Here is a 21,366-nt window from a genome sequence, read left to right as displayed (position 1 = left end):
CCTGTGCATCCATCACTGTAACACTTAACCTCCTACAGTCCAACTACCTGACCGTTTCTCTCCCTACCCACCTCCCACGAAGACGGAGAAGTTCCCGAAAGCCAGGGACTGCCTCAGTCTCTTTCACCACTCTTATCACCCAGGTCTTTACAGAATAGACATTCAGTAAGTATCTGCCAAATTAACACCACCCTTCTTTCTCCAAATACTTCTATGACCCAAAATTTCTTCTGTTACTCCACCATTTCTATACCCCACATGTGTGGTCTATAGTTTGCTCTGTTTTGGTGGCATTCATTCTTTCCCCAGGGCCTGCTGCCCTTTTCCTACTCCCACACATATGCATACATGTACACATACACACACGCACACACACACCCCTCAGAAAGATTCCTCAAAGTTGGCCCAATGGTCCTACTGAAGAACAATGTACCTGTTCCCCAGGGTGAAAGGAGAGCTTTTAAGGGAAGTCATCCTGAGGGAGGTAGTGTCTCCTTTCTCCATGTCTGTCTAAATTATAATATGGAGCTGCATAAATATTCTGCCTGAGAGGGCTAGTGGGGGCAAAGGAGGAAACAAGATGTAACCTCAGGGGCTAGAAACCAAAGAATTTCTCTGAGTTTAATGATTAGCAAAGCAATAAAAGGGTTGGCCTTTGAGGTCTATATCCCAAGTGTGTAGGGATAAGGGAATAGGTGGGATTACTTGCAAGAGATTCCAGAGAAGAAAACCTGTACAGCACTCACTGAGGTACGGCACTCACTGACCAAAGACATGACATGTCTTTGGTAATCTACTCAAGCCTCCTTTGCCAAGTTGGAAAGGAAGTTCATGAGGAACTGAGAACCCATAATACCCGGTGCTGCCAAGAGGGAATCAATATACCTCTGAAACCCCTAATGCTAGGTAGACCATTCCATCCAATTCATTTTTTCCTTCCACCAAATATTTTTAAGCACCTGCTAGTTTCCATGCACAATAGTGGGGGATAAAAAAAAAAAAAGACATAAAATGTGAAGTTTGCTCTTAATTGTTTACAGTAGCGTAGGGAAGCCAGGCATAAACACAAATAAGTATAATCACATGTGGTTAGTACTACATTAGAATATAAAGTATACCGTCAGTACAAAGATGTCAAGAGTGCTGGCTAGGGGGTCAAAGAATATAGCACAGAATACATAATCTTCCGGATCACCTCATCCATAAGAGGTGATGTTTAACTGTAACTTACAGGATGAGTAAGAGTTCATTAGGTAATGAAGAGAAAGATTTACAGGCAGAGGGAACTGCATGAATAAAAAGCCATGGAAGCATAAACAATATCATGAAGTCAGAGAAATTGAGAAATCAACTAACTCAATATGGCAGAGAATGGGAGTGGAGAGAATGGGCAAGGAGGGCAAGCAGGAAGGGTCTGATGACAAAGGGAAGAAGCTTGCTCTGAATGCTGTAGCATTTTGTTTAGAAAGATGTTTACGCAAAGAGGCCCCGCAGCTGTGTGAGAGGGTGGGGACATTAGCATAGAGAGATCTAGAGAAAACTCAGGCCCACTGCACTGACACAGCTCTCAGCATACTTAAGATTACCTAATCTCGTAGAAACTATCACCAGAAGAACCATCCCTGTTTTCCAAGTAATCTGAATTCAACAATGAACCGATCTTTGCCTAAGAATGCTTGAGAAATCAGAACCATTCAAGCTGGCAAGTGTTAAAACACTGGAAAGCAAACATGGCAATAGCTCTTTCCCATTTGACCATAATCAACATAAATGCGGAGAGAAAACAAACTTGACAGCCAAGGGAGCAAAACACACAGTGGGCTTCTTTGCTTTCTCCCCAGGACACTGTCAACGTACACAGCATTTAGAATAGCTGATTTGATGGTTACAGAAATCTACCTGCCTCTTCCTCTCGCCCCCACCCCTTCTCTCCGAAAGCAATTAGAGAAGAGAGCTTCATTCACACTGAATCTAAAAATAGATGGCAGAGTTCACAGACTGACAGCTGCATTCTCATACAGTAACCAGGAAAGGAAAGGGATGGCTAATTTAACTTAACAACTTCCAAAACAAACAGGGCAGAAGTAGTCCAGGATAAAGAGAAAACACAAAGGTCAGCTCTTCAAAGAGCTGGAAGAGGAATGGGGTCACTTGGTGGCAGTTTATTAGTCCTCCCCAAATCCTGATGAAATCAGCTAAGTATTTTGCCCAGATCTGCCTAGAGTCCTTCAGACAAGAGCTCTGGCAGACAAAGCTGCTACAGGAATCCAAGCAAGATCAGGCAGAAGGGCCAAGACTTGCCCTCTTAACTTCTCCATGCATCACCTGGACACCCACAAGCTGAGTAAGTCACTACATTTTCTGGATAAGATAAATGAACACATTCCCCACTCCTACCACCACATCTAAATCATACTGCCTAGCCTGGGGCAGAGAAAAAAAAGTTATCCAAGAAATTAACAAGGATCGTTAAGAGGGAAAAACCAGGTGTCTAAAAGGAGTGACCGTTTCTTTTCCTCTTCTGGGTCCTAGAATGTTTTAGTTTCTCTCCTCATTCTGGCCTCCCCAGGGAGGGGATTATGGTTGCGCTTCAAAGAAACAAGGGAATGCCTGTGGGCGGGAAGCAGATTCTCTGCAGCACTGGCTCTCAGGGGGGCTCCCAGCCAGCTAAATGTCGGAGCACTGTACCCCAGCATTCCCCTGCCGCACTGCCTCCATTGCCCTGGTGACTAAGCTGTTTCAACAGCTGTGTTATTGCTGGATTCAGGCCAGTGTTCTTCACACAGAGGATTTGTGTGGGGAATTCAGGATTTGGGGCTCTATTTGCAGATGAGGGCCTACCCTTGATCAATCAGCAAGGGCCTTCCCCAGACTCAGGCTCCAAACAGCAATGAGACGATATTGGGCTGCCTGCCACCCAGCCTTCCAGAAGATGGACAGACTCCTTACAGCACAAGGGGGGGGGGGGGGAGAAGGTGATGTGTCCGTGACAGGGAGAGAGAAAGAGAAAGAAGGAAGCAAAATCAAAACCACCCTTGGTTGAGCCCCAGAAGACCTCCACTGCCCCTCCCTCAATATAAGACACCTGCAGGAACATGCTCCTTTTTCTTCTCTTTCCCTCCTGATATCTCCCTTAGTCTCTCCTTTGAAATAACTTCTCTTGCCCTTCAGGTGTTGTTGGCACCCCCTTTGCCTCTACAACACAAAGTCTGGGCAGCCCGTGGCCTCCCTGCCTCTCATCACATCACTTATACTCATTTATGTTCCCATCACCTCTGAGGCAAGCCGGGCCTGCTGACTTGTTCCCTCACTACCCCAACCTCTAGGTTCTTTGCTCAGCAGGCAGGCACTCCTTTACTAACTGCTGAACAAACCACCAAAGTCCTTTGCACAGAGGGGAGACCCTTATTTCCTGTGTGGAGGTGGGGGGGTGACAATTTTCATTTCTAGTCCATTCCAGGATGCACCTAAGAGCCCTATATTAACCTGCTCTCTCTCTTAAGTTCTCATCAAGAGGAACTAGGCTATATTTTCTGATATTGAAGAGACCATAGAAATGGGAGTTTTTGTATAAAGAAGGTATTGTATTTTTAATTTTTTAATGTTTATTTATTTTTGAGAGAGAGAGGGACAGAGACAGAGCATGAGAGGCAGAGGGGCAGAGAGAGAAGGAGACACAGAATCCGAAGCAAGCTCCAGGCTCTGAGCTGTCAGCACAGAGCCCGACATGGGGCCCGAACTCACAGAGTGCAAGATCATGACCTCAGCTGAAGTCAGAGGCTTAACTGACTGAGCCACCCAGGTGCCCCAAGAAGGTATCGTATTTTCAAAAGAAATAAAACAACGATTTTTAAAAGCTCCAACTTTTGAGTGCCTACTCCATGCAGACATATTCAGATGTGTAAACATTTTCAGACACATACATGCCAGCCTGACACAGATGATTGATTATCTGCTGTCTCAACACGAGGAAAATGAGGCCTGTGATCATACTGCTAGAGCGGGAGAGAGGCAAACTATGAACTCAAGCGTGCCTGACTCCACAGCTCAAGTTGTTTGCCATTATGTCACAGATCAGTTGAGTTAGGAGCCCTGTTTCTTGGTCTAGGTAAAGCCACTTAATAGCTGTACCATTTGAGTATTTTATGCATCGTATTCTTTCATTAATTACTGAAGTTGGATCAAACTAAGGTCCATCTAGTTCTAACATTTCACGAATGTAGAAATCTAACACACCACCAGCTGCTGAGCTGCATTCTGCACTTGCAGCATTGTGGCAAAAACAAAGAACAATAAAACAATCCCTGCCCTCAGGCCACTTGTAAAGGCGTTAGAGTGACAAGGGATAAAAACTCCAGTCTGACGAATGTAAGAGTTAAACAGTAGCAAATACAAAAATCCCAGAGTACATGGCAGTACTCGAGAAACAACCATCATAACTATAAAAGGACAATAGTACATTTCAATAGTGTTTGTCTCCCCTCACCCCAAAATATCTTTTTGCTGCCAGCAGGACTAGCCAGCTAGCAGAAGGGATTCCGTCTGTTTCACGGGAAAGCTTTGTTTCTGACAAGTTTCGTAAAGGAAAAAGTAGGCTAGAACAAGCTTTTTATTTCCAACCCACCTTTTCTTCGTTCCCATGAATGAGGAGGGGATACAAATGAAGGCAGGCAGCCAGGGAGAAAAATAATATGGCTGGTGGTTCCTGACCTCTTGGATTCCTGCCGTCAGAGAAGCCCGAGAGGCAACATTTAATTGTGGAAAAACCAGCCTTGCTCTTCTCTTATCTTTTTCCTCTGTGACTTAAACCCACAATTACTGGCAACCCCTAGATTCCGAGTCACTCAGCTGGTGGTGGCAGCGATGGCTGTGTCTGTAGCTGAAAAGCAAAAGGGGAGTCAGATTTTACCTGCCTCCGAAGGCAGCCAGCCTCGAGCGAGCAGCCCTAACCCAGCTTTACGACTTCTCCCATTAAAAAGTTCACAGATGCCCTCCCGTCGGGAATACCACCGTGTGAGAAGTCCAAATGGAAAAAAAAAAAAAAGAAATGCGATTTCCAGCTGCTGCATAATACAAAGAACAAGCTACGAATCTCAAATCCTGAATTCCACATTTTATTTCAGCACTGGATACGTGATTTTAAATTCCTTTTCTTAAGGATCAAACTCCAAATTTCTTTGCCTGGCCATCAATGCAACTCACTAACTGCCCCCTCAGTCTTTTAGGAGCTTATCTTTTCTCTCCAATATGAATTCTTCTCCAGGCTAACAAATGGGCTCTCTGTCCTTCACATACATGTTCTTTCACAGCATTTCATGGTGGGAAAATAGGGATCTTGGCCCTGACTTCCTCACCTATTAACGAGGTGACCCTGGAGAAGTCACTGCCATAGTTTCAGTCTGCAGAGCTTTGAGAGGTTGTGTCCCATACACTTCTACTCTCATCTTAAATTATTATCCTATTCCAAAACATTTTAATTTACATGTTAACACACATTTACAGTCAAATGTAATTATACCATGCCTCGTGGGCATATTCTCCTAAGGATGCTGAAAATTTCCCACATCTTCTATTTTAGGGTGTTCTCCGATTGCTTAAGTACTGATCAACATGTAATTTGAAACTCATGGGGTCCACCAATATCATGAAGTTGGAGCTCTTACCTAAAGATTCACGGATAACCTCTGGGGGTTCAGTTGAAACATGAATACAAGATGTCTCAATGGGACTTATGCACATTCTTCTCTGAAGGTCAAGGTCCTGGATCCAAAGTTAAGAACCACTGTCCTGAAGTAATGAAAGGCCTATTGCCAGCAACCACCCAGGTCCTTGTATTGCACACTCAGCCCTGCTATCTTCCTTTCTGGGCTTCTACGTTCTCTCCAGAACTCACACTCCTTTCTGCTTGAGTCCAAGAATAATAAGAACTCAACTTTACTGAGCATTGACCATGTACCAAGCACTTACTATGTAAAAGCTGCGTAAGTATTATGCTAGTTTCATCCTTAAAACAATCTTATAAGGGTGGCACTACAATTACACACCTCTATTTTATAGATGAAGAAAATGAAGTACAAGGAAGTTCATTAACTTATCAAAGGTGTCACAAAACTTGTAAGTGTCAGGTCAAGAATTTAGCCCAAACACTCTGGTTTCCTAGAACAAAATTCAGCTACTCTTGGACTGTTTCTTTGCCATCATATATTAGTCACAAATTTCAACATCTCCTTGAAGATTCCACCCTTCAGGACTTGGTTAAAAAATTACCTTCTCAGTTAAGTTAATCATTTCCCCTTCTTTGTTTATGGAATACTCTAGGCACTTAGCACTGAACACATTGGTGTAATTTTTAATTTCTTTCTCTCTGCACTAGACTGAGCTCCTAATTAGTTATTCTGAGTACATCTTGAGTATTTACACAGCCTGGGGCTATGCTAAGTATGGAGACAAAAAGATGAACAAGATACAGTCCCTGCCTTCAAAATTCAGTCTTGCAGGATAGAGAGAAGTAACAAAGAAGGGCCATGAGGTTTTTTGAAACTGTAGTATAAAGGATAAGGACTTAACTTTGTATCTTAAATCCTAAGTCCAAAAAATGCCAGCACGTAGTAGAAGCCCAATAAATGACCACTCAATGAATGAAGGAAGTTGGGAAGAGGGACTCAGAAGCCGGACTGTTGAATTAAAAGATCGACCTTCCTTTTATGAAAACTCTTTGAGGTTATTTATACACTGACTCACCTAAAAACTGCTTCCTGTGTTGGTGTCTATGATACATTTTTTAATGTCAGACTAAAAATACACTTCCAGTACACCAACCCTGTCTGCCTACCCAAGGACTAGAAATGAACGCAAGGTAAACACATAACAAAATAAAATACTAGAAAACTCACTCATGTCAACACTAAGCTCACCCACTAGCAGAGGGGCATCTTCAAAAATGGTTCATACTTGAGGGTCTGTGAAGTCACCTATTTATAATGCTGAAGGGATACTCATAAGATTTTTATAAAGCAAAAGAATCTTAAGTGAGTCATGGACTAGCAGCAAAAGAGAGCTGGAGTGATAGGACCTCAGGAGTCATCTGGTATAATTTCCTGTTCAGAACAGGGAGATGCTCCGTAGCACTACAGACAGACTGGGGGTGGGGTCAAGGCACTGGACTCCAGAGATCATTTTTGCTTATAACCCCTCTATTTCTCAGCTGTAAGACTCTGAATATGTCAATTTCCTCACTCTGCCAGAGGGACCTGTTGATATGATCAGATGAAATAAAAGTAACGTTGTCTTGATCAGAGAGGATTCGGTTGCAGGTAGCAGGATTTCACCCGCACTAGGTAGAAAGAAATCAGCTGGAAGGAGCCTGGGTGGCTCAGTCAGTTAAGCATCCGACTTTGGCTCAGGTCACGATCTCACAGTTTGTGGGTTCGAGCACCGCATCGGGCTCAGTGCTGACAGCTCAGAGTGTGGAGCCTGCTTTGGATTCTGTGTTTCCCTCTCTCTCTGCCCCTCCCCAGCTCTCTCTCTCTCTCAAAAATAAATAAACATTAAAAAATTAAAAAAAAAAAAAAAGAAAAGAAATCAGCTGGATGGAAACAAGGGTATCTCAAGAAATTTGAGGGCAGAAAGCACTACCAAACCTGAGGGACTAGAACGAGGAAGAAAGTCATCTTTTGTAGTCGATTGTAATTACACCCCATAGACCTTCACCTCCACTTGTCTCTTTGCACCTGGTTTTCCCCACTCTGTGGCTTCTCCATACATGTGGTGAATGATGGTTGCCCAGGGAGCCCTCAGGGCTTCTCATTTAGATGTCAGTAAAGGTCGGCCTAGAAATACTGAATCCCAATGTTGCACAAGAGAGAATCTGATTGCTCTCCTTAGGTCGAGGGCCCATCCTAATCCAATCAGCTGCGGCTGGGGGGCTGGTCGTGTGGCCAGCAGCCCACTTAGCTGGTGTGGTGGAAGCCCGCACTCTGAGGGACAGGAAATATGCTAGTTCTGCAAGAAAATGGTATGAAGCCAAAGCGAATGGCTGGCCACAAAGACAACCATCAGCACCACCCAGTCCAAAGTATCACTGTGGTCACCATTACGATTCTCTCCACTCCAACGAGCTTTTGCTTGATTACTACCAGTGTTAAGCTGCTCCATACTTCAAGAGACAACTTCAACTGTGTGGCAGCAACTTTTTTTTTAAGATGCTGGATTTAAATATTTTGAATATTTAAAAATTTAAATTTAAATATTTAAATTAGAATAAATATAAAATTTCAATATTTTCAATCTTCCCCCAAACCTTACCTGTAAAGAAGATATAACCTTTGTTAGGTTAGGTCTGAACTTCCCTTATGGCCATAATATGAATAACAGGTAAGGCAGGAAAGACAGATTCCTTGAACAATTATTTTAGGAAATAACCTCGACCACAAAAATTTAAAAACCAGAACCTCCTCTTGCTCTAAAGAATTACTACTACCTCTCCAACTAACACTATTAGTACTAATTTACTAAAGCAAAAGAGGAACTGGAACCATATCTAGCCTCAGTGTGGAGACAATGGGTAGATATTAAGGGAAATTTTTTTTTTTTTCAAATGTAGAGTCCCTGGCACTTTTGCAAGTAGAATTCTGCTTTGTTGAACAGAGGATTTTCCTTCCCCCATCTAATTTACTTTTGTTTTGAAAAGCATAATCCAGAAAATCGTTTTTCTTTATATTTTCTTAAGTTAACCAAAATTGAAGTATGATTCTGGGGAAAACAACCTCACATTAGCTATGTGATGACTGACTGGCATTTAAATACTGACAAGAATACCCAAAGTCAGAAGAGGAGGTTAAAAAAAAAAAGAAAAAAAAACCAAACACCTTATATATAGTGGGGGTGCCATCAAGGAATCTGTTGCTGCTAGCTGCTTTGCTATTCACATTCTTCATTGATGTCACCAGGATTTATTTTAGTAACCAGGATATACTTGTTATGGATGCAAAGAGAATCTCCTCGTTTATATTCTAAACTCAGAGCAGGAAATCAGACACGTGGGTGATCTGCAGCTGTGGTACTATAAACAGATTCTAGACTGCACTACATTCGCTGAACTACAGATTGGGAGATCTAAGAGAGAAAAATAGAAAATGCACCATCTTAGAAAGACCAGTGCAACTTCTGTCCAAGAATATTTGGGTGCTGTTTGGTAGAAGGCTCACTGACCTGTATAAGTTGTGTACTTGTTGCTGTGTACCATCCACCTACCTACATGGTTGATGTACAACTAGGAGATCCTGCTTTGTATTCAGCCAGCTATGCTACAGTGGGCAAGTATCTCAGGGTGTAAGGTTTCTTCGTCCAGTAAATTAAAAGATTAGTCCTTTAACATTTCTGGGACAAGTACCCAACTTGAAAACTTGACAAAAGCCACAAACCCTCTTAGTCTAAAAATAGATACAATAAATATGACTGGAGTTTTACACAGAATACCAGGGGGCTTCCCTGGCCCTTGAAGTCCACCCATAAGGCTTCTTGGTTGAAGATTACTAGACTAGCAGCATTTTACGTTCCTTGCAGTGCTCAAAGTCTGCAATCACACAGCTGAGGTTTAATAACAATTACTATAAATTATTCAAACCATAGATGAGTATGTTTTGTTATGACTAGAAACTAACCTGATACAATCTACTTTCCAATGTTAAATTGACCCGCAAGCCAATGGATAACCGGAAGGAAATAGGAGGGACTGGATATACCAAACTATAAACATTAATTTAAAAATCATGGGAAGGTTTTAGAGGAGCCCAATTCTGTTTCTAGGCTGTATTTCTTCTCTTGGATATACATAACACAAAACCTTTGAGCCAGATAATGGAGATCCAGAGAGTTTATAGTGATGCTATCCAAGTAATGAGCTTACCAATAATCACACCCGAATAAAACAAAGTCACAGGTTCCCATGTTCCTGCCAATATAAACCTGTTCACAATGGTTAATTCCAAAGTTGTGGCTGAAGAGAGTCCCTCAAAGGGAAAGATAATCCATAAATGAAAGCAAACAAACACGATGTTCCTAATCTCTACTGTTCTGGTTAATCAACAAAATATATTCTTCTCCCGTGATTTTAGTTTCTTTCTATCCTAAGTCAGTAGTTAAGGCTGATTCATACTAGAAAATTCTAGGTTCTTGCCTTGGTTTTAAGGGGGCACAGAACTCCACATGAAGAAAGCCAACTGGTCACATAAGCTCATCTCAAATATTGATAACCTCCCTATCTTTTACCCACCTCCTCAAACCCCACCACATTTAAGTCTCCTGGATCTTTTTGATGTATTTTGAGCTTTTTCAGTTTATCTTTTTTGGGGAGGAGAAGGCAGAGGGAAAATCTGAAGTCATTTTTGTTCACACTGACTCTGAGTAAGGTAGGTAAAGAAATATAAAAGGTAACTGGAAAAATATTGATGACACCAGCCTGTAATAAAAATTATCCAATCAGAAATGTTTCTTAAAAACAGAGACTGTCACATGGTCATGACTCAAATACGGTCTCTTTTTGAAAGTAATGGGAGGGTAGAATTACATTTCTTCTCCGTAGTTGCTTCAACATATTTTGTTAAAAAAGACTATCTGATAAAGCACGGAACTCCAGCCGCATGAATACCATTTTACCAATGGCCTGGTTCCATCCATCATTAGCAGTTGTAGTTCTATGGCATATGGAATCCTCTCCCCCATTAAGCTCTCTTTGTGGAATCTTCCCAAAAGGCATCTGGAAACCTAGACTTAAGAACCAAGATTCTTGCTAATGGCTAAGAATGAGTTCACAGACTTTCTTCCTCCTATAAATTCACCCCTAATCATTCTGGATAACATGACTGTTTTTTACAGTCAACAGATTGTTCTTTTATTCTAATTGTCTTTGTGTGTGGTGTCTATCTAACATTCCATAACAGGTGTACAAATGGAAGAGCACAGTCACTTTGTAAAAAGTGAAGCAGAACTCTCAGCTATTGAACTTGAAAACTGGGTAATATTATCATTCTAATTATTTTTTTGACTAGAAATATGTTTTTATAGAAATGTTTTCAGTTTGAGAGAAGAAAAATCACTTGTCAGTTACAGAAATAATTCCATCATTTCATGCAGTCATTTACAGTAATGAAACAAGCAAATAAAACTTAACACTCAATCGCAGTGGCTCAAGGCAAGACAATGACTTCATTACCTAAGAACAGAATAGATGTGCTGGCTTTTCTTAACACACAGCATTTACCATTATTTCTTCAGTGTAAGGAATTTTCAAACCCCTTAAAATTCTAGATTTAGTACTCGACACAGATCAATCTATCTTAAGGCTCTCTGCCAATGAATCTCGGTGCTTCTACTTCAACAGCCTGTAGATTTGAAAGCGTGGTAGATGCATGTCAAAAAAAAAAAAGTTTCTTTGATCTCTGCACCCAGGTTCCTCAAAAGAAGCCCCATGGAGAGTCTGAGGTTATGCTAAGTATGTGACTTGCAGTTGTAATCAGTAGAGTGAAATTCCTTTTAACAAGTGGGCACCATCTTAGCCAATCCAAACCTGTCTTTCACAAATGCATACATAAATCGAGTGACTGATAATACACTTTATTTTTTTTTTTTTTTTTTTTTTAAATTTTTTTTTTTCAACGTTTATTTATTTTTGGGACAGAGAGAGACAGAGCATGATCGGGCGAGGGGCAGAGAGAGAGGGAGACACAGAATCGGAAACAGGCTCCAGGCTCTGAGCCATCAGCCCAGAGCCTGACGCGGGGCTCGAACTCACAGACCGTGAGATCGTGACCTGGCTGAAGTCGGACACTTAACCGACTGCGCCACCCAGGCGCCCCGATAATACACTTTAAAAAGAATGAGATACACCCACTTTAGAGGATATTTTCAAATAACAGAATTTGGTGTCACAGAAAATCTAAGCCCATCACACAGATAAGCATTCATTGTTTGCAGTGATTAACCATATATCCAGATACCAGATGTTTCACCTGACTTTTCTCGGACACCCTTTTGTATACTCATACTCTCTCCATTTCCTCTATGTGGTAAAAACTGAAGTCCTGTGTCCCTTACAACTCTACAGAAGCACCATGTTTGTGCCCTGACAAACAGGTTAATTCCAAGGCTTTGAAAGGTTCAGAAAAAAGTTAGCAACAACTCAATCACAGATTTTTGACAGATAGGTCTGCTAGGAATTTATCATTGGTATTTCACTGAAAGGTCAATTATTCCTGTTTCCAAGCATCTATAGGTCTCTAGATTCCCTTGAATGGGACTCCCCTCCCCAGGTCTTACAGCGTATTGGGTTTTCTTTTTTTTTTTTTTTAACATTTTTTTTTTTAATTTTTTTTTTCAACATTTATTTTTGGGACAGAGAGAGACAGAGCATGAACAGGGGAGGGGCAGAGAGAGAGGGAGACACAGAATCGGAAACAGGCTCCAGGCTCTGAGCCATCAGCCCAGAGCCTGACGCGGGGCTCGAACTCACGGACCGCAAGATCGTGACCTGGCTGAAGTCGGACTTTAACCGACTGCGCCACCCAGGCGCCCCTGGGTTTTCTTTTTGATTTTTTTTCTTTAATCTTTATTTTTGAGACAGAGGGAGACAGAGTGAGAGCGGGGAAGGGACAGAGAGAGAGGGAGACACAGAATCCAAAGCAGGCTCCAGGTTCCGAGCTGACAGCATAGAGCCTGATGCGGAGCTTGAACTCACAAACCATGAGATCAGGACCTAAGCCAAAGTCCCACTGAGCCACCCAGGCGCCCCCAGCCTGTTGTTTTAAAACTATCACCACTTCAAAGCTGAACCGCCTACTGCTTTCCATACTTATCACTGAAGGACAATTGTAGGTTGTAAAATGTTTATGTTTAAAAGGTGAAAAATAGGGGTTCTGTTTAAAGTTGCTTTTTCAAACACGGATTACCTTTTTTACATAAGGTACATAGACTATCTTCTTTGTCAATAATCAAATATAATATACATTCTCTAACCACTTTTGTCACTATAAATTTCCCTAGAATGTCATCACTCCCCCCCCCCGAAGGCATCAATCTGATGAATCTTAGAACTGATTACGTAATGACAAGCTTTTAAAGAGTAAGTCAATATTTTCCAGTTTCTGAGGGTTTGTCAAGATCTCAAATTCTAGCTAAAACCAGTATTACCTTAAATGGAAAAGTCTGAAAAGAATATACATTTAGTATCAAATGACTAAACGTCATTTAAAATATATAATTCTTAGGGCATCTGGGTGGCTCAGTTGGTTGAATGTCTGACTCTTGATTTCAACTCAGGTCATGATACCACAGTCATGGGATAGAACCCCTCATCGGGCTCCATGCTGAGTGTGGAGCCTGCTTAAGATATTCATATTCTCTCTTTCTCTCCCCGCACCCCCCCCCCACACTCCCTCTTCCCCAGTGGTGCTCTCCCTTTCAAATTAAAATACAATACATAATTCTTAGATTATTTTATCTGCTCAAAGATTCTTCAAAGGTATGTTTATTAGATAGATAGAGAAAAATTTTACATATCAAATAGGTAAAATCTCTTATTTGAAATCTGGAACTCATTTCATCGGCTGCCTAAGAAAGTTTAAAGAAAAAAATAGAATTGGTCCTGACTTCTTCTTACATTTGAGGTAATATTGTTACAGCTGAATCTCTGATAAGCAGGAAGTCATTCACATATAATAGGATCCTATTTACCACACCCCTGATCCCTTCTTTCTTGTCCTACTGCTTCTGCCAGAAAGGCATCCAAACTAATGATAAAATATAAAAAGTAGACAGCAGTCTCATGTGTTAACATAGGATCAGAGGAAAACATAGACCTCCAGCGTCTTATAAATATTATTACAATTAAAAATCTCTCTATAAGCAGACAAGTAATCACTATTTAATTGATGCCTTCCTCAGTGTCCGTAAACAAAGGTATAGAGAATAAATGTAGGGAAAAAATATTCCCACAAACCTAACATGTAACCTTCTCATATTAAAGTTAACAGCTCTCACCTATAGCTACTGCCCCAAAAAAGTATTTTATTGACCTGGTTTTCTTGATGGCTCTACGGTGTCAGTTACTTTATACATTCATTGAAGGAGCTGTTAGTTGCTGATCTTAATTTTTTAGTCTGCCCCCATCAGGTATGAGCCCTCATGTTACAAGAAATTTAACAATTTTTTTAAGGTAAGAATCTTTAGTACAATCTTTTTTCTAGATGAAGATAAAATATATTTTGGAGGCAGAATACATACTTGAGAGAGAAAAAAACAGAAGACGTTGAAATTCATTTACATATAGAAATGTTTAAGTTAAAGCCTCACCACTGAAGGCATTTTTAATATTTAGGATTAATATTTTCTGGGAAGTAATTCATTTGTGAAGTTGTTAACATATATATAATAGGTTCTGATCACCAAATAGGGTGTGTGTGTGTGTGTGTGTGTGTGTGTGTGTGTGTGCGCGCGTGCGTTTGTGTGTGGGTATTGGGAGTGGGTACTCCCATATCCAACAATTCTCTGACACCAGCAGAGTGTCCTACAACACAACTCAATTCTGACACTATCTAACTGGAGATGGCACCTAATCCCAAAGGGTAAGGGCTCAGTTCCACAGAGCACCTTCCGCTTTACATGCCAATCTCAGGCCCAGGGTGCTACCTGTACTTCTGACCAACTGGCTATAAAATTAGAGGTTCCCACAAAACCCTACTTGGGTTTAATCTGCTAGAGCAGTTCAAAGAATTCAGAAAACCCATTAACTCACTAGATTACCAATTTATTACAAAGGATATGAATCAACAGCCGGATCAGAGTTACATGGGGCAAGGTCCCTAGTGAAATTCCTTCTTGGGGGCGCCTGGGTGTCTCAGTGGGTTGAGTGTCCTACTTTGGTTCAGGTCATGATCTCATGGTTCATGAGTTCAAGTCCCGGCGCAGAGCTCGCTTCAGATTCTCTGTCTCTGTCTGCTCCTCCCAATCGCTCTCAAAAATAAACAAACATTAAAAAGGAAGGAAGGAAGGAAGGAAGGAAGGAAGGAAGGAAGGAAGGAAGGAAGGAAGGAATTCCTTGTTTCCTCATAAACCTTGGGGCCCAGCAGGGTAGCATAGGAGGTGTTCTGGTTTCCCAACCTGGGAGCTCTCTGAAATCCCTTCCTTTGGGGTTTTTATGGAGGTCTCATTACATAGGCATGACTCATTAAATCTTTGGCTATTGGTGACTGAGTCGACCTCCAGCTCCTCTCCCCTCCCTGAAAATCAAGAGTTTTCATGCTTGGTTCCCCTGGCAACCAGCCCCCACCCTTAGTGCTTTCCAAAAGTCACCCCAGTATATAAGCCCAGTTGTGGTGGAAAGGGGCTTGTTATGAACAAGACACCCATTTCACCTTTATGGATTGATGCACCAAATATTATAACAAAAGATGCTCCCATTGTTCTTATCACTCAGGAAATTCCAAGGGTTGTGGGAACTGTAAGCAAGGAACTGGATAAAGACCAAATATATATGAGAAGTATATTTTGGTGATCTGAATGACCAAATACACATTTCTTACAAATCACAGTGTCACAACATTGCATATTCCTCTCATTGTAGCACATATCTTTCTTTTTGGTAAGTCAAATGTTTCCCAAACACTGTCTTTCCCAACTCCTTAAAAGAACATGTTCTTGTTCAGTCTTGTATCCTTAGTACTTAGTGTTTAACATACGGTTGGGACATAATGAAGTTTGAATGAGTGAATGAGTACATGTGTTACACAAACAATGAAGAAGGCAAATAGGCAAGAGAATGTGAACATGTGAAATACAAAATACACCACGGAATGCTTCAGGCTGTGCAAATCTGGACCTTCATATCAGCCATTCCTTCTAGCTTGAATGTTCTATTTGTCCCCACCCTCACCCCCAACTCCTCATCTGGGTTTTCACTCTTTGACACTCACTTTAAATATCTATTTGCTTACTTCTACACACACACACGCACGTATATACACACATGTACGTGTGTGCCAAGGCAGTCTTCCCTTTCCACGTTCTAAAGACTTTTCTTTGTATTTCCACAGCCTCCTGTGCACACCGTGGTTGCAGCCCGTAGCACATCATACTAGAATGATTGTTTATTTGCTCATCATTGCCACTTGACTATAAACCCCTTAAAGGACAGTGTCTTCATCTGTATCCGTATCCATATGTCTAGCCATCAGCACAATGCCTAGTGGTAGCAGGCACTCCACAACAGTTTGAAATAATGGGTAAGAGACTGAATGAATGGAAGATGCTCTCCATTCTGGAAAGTCATCTTAGCATATCTTTTTGTTCCCAATAAGAGGCCAATCAAGCACATGTATTGGTAACTCCTGTAGAAAATGAAATTAATGATTAAATATTGAGATTATTGCCTATACAGGAAAATAAGAATTGGAAACAGTGATGCTTTAATCCATGGACATGCCTCAGGCAGAGAGGACTCCAACACACCTTTTCCTCTTTCCATCTCACCCTGGATCCTGTGTCAGTAAAAAATGTTTTCTTCCTAGGGGCACCTGGGTGGCTCAGTTGCTTGAGTACCCGACTTCGGCTCAGGTCATGATCTCAAGGTTTGTGAGTTTAAGCCCCAGCATCAGATCCTCTGTCCCCTCCCTCTCTGCATCTCCCTCACTTGCACGCTCTCTCTCTCTCTCTCTCAAAAATAAATAAAACATTAAAAAAAAGTGTTTTCTTCCTTCTCAACCTAAGTTTCCCTATATTGTTCTCAGATGCCACACATAGATCTGTCTTCCAGAAATCATCCAGTAATCTCCTGCTCATGCAATGTGTATATGTCTCATGTCCTCAGAGTCTTGAACCACAACTGAGTAAGCTAACACACATACACACACACACAACAAACAAAAAAACAAACAAACAAAACCCTAGTTTTATGGGAAAATGGGTGCTCATGGGTTGACATTCCCATTTTGACAGGGATCTTGACTAATATGATGGCTTTTCTCAACATGGGACCTTTAAGAAATCCTCAAATCTCTCTGCTGGGATGAGTTCCTTCTTAACACTAGAAAGGTGAGAAAGCTTGGTGTTTAGGGCAAGACTTTGAAGCCAAGCTGCATGGGTTTGAATCCTAGCCCTTCCACTCTCTCACCTGACCTTAAGCAACCTCACTGATGCCCAAGGTTTCTATCTGTAAAATGAAATAATAAGACTTATCTCACAAAATTGCTAGGAATATGAAACGGATTAGTAAAAGTAGGATATTCAGAAGAGTGCCTAGCAAGTAGTCAGTAATTTTCTGCTATTAATGTTTTCATTTTCTGTTATTAGAACTGGCTCCGAAAGAACCTGAAGGGAAAAATGTCCAAAGTAGTAAAGGGATAAGAGAGAACACTTACTGATTTGGTTGTTCAGCTTGAATGCAATGTCCAGCTGCAGGATAAACAGCATGAATTGGAACCAAGGACTCATCTCCATGGAGGGAAGGGGAATGTGGACAGAAAACACAATGTCATTGGCTTCAATTTCCCTTGGAATTGCTTCCTCAATGTCTCGGATCTTGTCGCATTGGTTGGGTCCCCAAGGCATTAACCATTTTGTCTTGTGATGGTTTTTACGGACATCCACACATTTCACTGACATGTAGGACACTGCCGTCGTGGGCCCTGGAGCTGAAAAGAAAATGTTTTCTGATTTTAAAAAATCATCCACTGAAGTGCTCATTTTTTTGGCTAACATTTGTCCCCAATTTTTATATCGCCTTCTATAATTGGGATCAGTAATATCTAGGGATCCCCCAAATCCAGGTGAGGATCCTTCAGTGACCTCCACAGGTGTCATAAAGTATCTCTAAGAGCCTTCCCATTATGTCTTCAATCACCATCACTTTTATTGAAAGAATGTATTTGTAACCACTTTGGTTCCGTTACTTCCTTACTCCAAACAAATGTCACAAAAATCAACTGTGCTTCAGTTCCCACAGGCCTCAGGGCTTGGAGGGTTCTGGGACTTCACAGAGCACAGTGTCTGAAGTCAGAAGTCCTGCGTCTGAAGCCTGGTTGAACAACTTACTGTCAGTTCATCTTGGGTAAATTGGTTAAATCTAGTGGTTTCAGGACACTCATCTGAGAAACAAGATGGTTAGTTTCTAAGATTGACCAAGACAGTAGGTTTCTAAGATTCTCCTTAGTTCTAACCCTGCTTTTGATCGAGAGAGAGAACTATGTTGACCTCAGGCCCTCACTTAGTATGGTACCTATCAGAGGTAGAAACTGAAACACTGACTGCTACTTCAGAGATATATAAAAGCCATGCTTTTGATCTGTGCATTTCAATAGACATCATCACACCTGAACTACGTAACATTAAAAAAAAAAAAACCAAAACACTGTTTTGTGATTGTAAAACAGTTAGGTGATTATAAAAGAAAATCTGTAAAATATACAGAAATCTTAAAGTTCAAAACAACATTCACCCAAAATCCCACTAGAGGGAAGTAACACTGTTGGAAAAATATCAAAACACTGTCTTTTCTATGAGTGTGTAATTAGATAAAAAATTACAAACGAATTATATGACTTTAAAATACATACATATTAACATATATTTCTATAAAACAGGATCACAACATACATAGGTTTGTAGCTTTTTCTTTTCATTCACTTAAAGAAGCAGAGTAGTTCAGTGGTGAGTACCACCAGCTCCAGGCCAACCTGCCTGGTGCCCCATCCTGATTCCCTAATTCCTACCTGTGTCACCACTCATTCACACTAAGAAATTTTTGGGTGAATTACTAAAGCTCTCTATGTGTATTTTTTCATCTCTTAAATGGCAATAACAATAGTATGTACTTCTGGGGCACTTGGGTGGCTCAGTCGGTTGGGCGTCCGACTTCAACTCAGGTCACCATCTTGCAGTCTGTGAGTTCAAGCCCTGCGTCAGGCTCTGTGCTGACAGCTCAGAGCCCGGAGCCTGTTTCGGAGTCTGTGTCTCCCTCTCTCTCTGCCCCTTCCCCGCTCATGCTCTGTCTCTGTCTCTCTCTCTCTCTCTCTCTCTCTCTCTCTCTCTGTCAAAAATAAATAAACATTAAAAAATGTTTTTAAAAACAATAATATGTACTTCTGTGAGTCATTGTATACATTAAAGGAGTTAACATGAAAAGTATGTACTGTGAACAGTGTTTGAGCACATGAAAAGTACAAAAATTAGCTATTACATTTTTATATGATTAAAAATTTTCAACCAGTGTTTGCAAAATAATCAGTCACATGATAACACCAAATTTAATTTCTCAAAATCCCCCTCGCTTATAAAGGTTGTCTATAAATAATTATTTGCCTAATATTTTTTGCTAGTAACTTACCTTAACTTTCCCATCTGCTGTCTAAATTTGTTTATGGCATACTTAAATCTAGAGAAGTTCCAGATTTTATGTAGAATGTCTGTTTTGCTTTTTCTCATGATTTTGTGCTTAGACTTTCTTTATATCCAAATTCAATGAACAGCCACCTTTGTTAATTTCTAGTTATTTTTTTTACAATTTCTTTTTTTCTTAAATATTTAAATAGTTGGTCCATATGAAATTTGTTTTGATGTAAAAGATGAAGTGAGGTTCTAAGTTTTATTTTTTCTAAATATTTAAATTATTCTTTACTGAACAGACTCTCCTTTCTTGTTGATTTAGGATACGGCCTTTATCTCATGTAAACCAAATAGATGTTTTTGGAAAATCTGCTCTATTTCATGTATTGGACTGTCACATCATGGCTCAATACAACATTGTTTTGAATCCAATAAAATGATGGTTTGTATCAGTATCTGGTAGGGTAATCCCCTCCACAAATCCATTCAAGTTTATCCTTTTTATCCTTTCGCTGGGATTTGACTGAAATTGCATTAAATCTACAAATGAATGTGGACAGAATTGGCATCCTTTCTCAACATTTAGTTTTCCTATCCAAGAACAACGATTGCTTCTCCATTAACTAGAGTTCATGTTTATATTTCTTTGATAATTTTCACAGTTTTCATCATGTGGGTCCTGGTATTACAATATATTTTTAAAATGTATTTATAAAACTTATCTCTGGAAATGAGCAGGGAAAGGAAAACATTATAAATTATGCAAGTTTAAACGTCTAATTCTGTGCATATTATAATTGGCATACTGTACTTTCAGACCTTTTAGGAGCAGAAATCATTTCTTTTGTAATAGAGATCAGATAACACCTAGAGAAATATGTAAAGCAAGAGGAAAGTCACTTAGGAGGCAAAAGGGTACATTATTAATATTTGCCCTGCTTCTAATGCTCAAATACACATTTTTCTATCCCTAAATATCTGTCCTAATGGTAAATTTTGAGTAGTAAAATGTTATGTTTGCAGAGAGTTGGGCAATGTCTACTAAAACTTACCCAGAAACACAGCACAACTGAACTCTAGCTGAAAGTCTTTCAGCACACCACAGAAGCACCACAAATCCATGCAAGGGAAGGTTTTCTTTAAAACCCAAAGCTGTGGGGCGCCTGGGTGGCTCAGTCGGTTAAGTGTCCGACTTCAGCTCAGGTCACGATCTCGTGGTCCGTGAGTTCGAGCCCCAAGTTGGGCTCTGGGCTGATGGCTCAGAGCCTGGAGCCTGTTTCTGATTCTGTGTCTCCCTCTCTCTCTGCCCCTCCCCCGTTCATGCTCTGTCTCTCTCTGTCTCAAAAAATAAAAACGTTAAAAAAAAATTAAAAATAAATAAAAAATAAAACACAAAGCTGTATCACGAAGACATTTTACATGTAATCCACATAAAGTCAGACTTCTAGCTTACTAGAAATATGAATCAATCAAACTTTGGTTATGCTGACTCAGCCAAATAGCCCTCTGACATTAGAAAAACTAAATGGCACATTTAACTGAATGCTTTTTAATGTGGCTGGAGAAATAAACAGGGAGACAAAAGTCATGAATTCTATTTTTGGCTAACATACTCAAACTGACTATTTGCTGCAGAAAATAGTTACTACATTTTAAAACTTCGATTCTTCTAAAATGAACCTAACCTTTTTTAATTTCTTCCCTCCCTCCCCCCTCCACTTTGAAAAACAAGTCTCTCCCTCCTTAGACCAAAATGAAAAATAACTAGCTGAGTTCCTCAGCTAAGCTCCAAAACCACATTCCAAACTTAATAACAGAGAAGCTGAACACTTTACGGGCACAAAGGCTGCATTTTTAATGGACACAGTGAACGCCTGCCTTTGTAGCGGCCTGAATTATTTTCATTCTTTCATTAGTCTAGTGTATCTTGCATAAAGAAAAAAAATCCCAGGAATACTAATATTTTCATAAATCTCATGGCAATGAACTTGGAGA

The 21,366-nt window shown here is 40.5% G+C and overlaps 1 protein-coding gene across 3 annotated transcripts in view; it reads right to left on the bottom strand.

Annotated features, from left to right (window-relative positions):
* Positions 1–21,366, bottom strand: part of WLS (Wnt ligand secretion mediator) — a 102,450-nt gene that overhangs the window by 41,768 nt on the left and 39,316 nt on the right. For all 3 annotated transcript variants that reach the window (XR_006962621.1, XM_047082559.1, XM_047082560.1), the window contains exon 2: positions 17,409–17,681. Coding sequence is in view for 2 of the 3 variants with exons in the window: in XM_047082559.1 (XP_046938515.1) it covers positions 17,409–17,681 (273 nt within the window). In the remaining variant the exon portion in view is untranslated. The remainder of the gene's footprint in view (positions 1–17,408; positions 17,682–21,366) is intronic.

The sequence above is a fragment of the Lynx rufus genome, unplaced genomic scaffold, assembly GCF_022079265.1.
Source record: "Lynx rufus isolate CCGP_SWC_20201006 ecotype Redwood Valley unplaced genomic scaffold, mLynRuf1.p SCAF_2, whole genome shotgun sequence".
NCBI lineage: Eukaryota > Metazoa > Chordata > Mammalia > Carnivora > Felidae > Lynx > Lynx rufus.
This window is presented reverse-complemented; position numbering and strand designations above follow the sequence as displayed.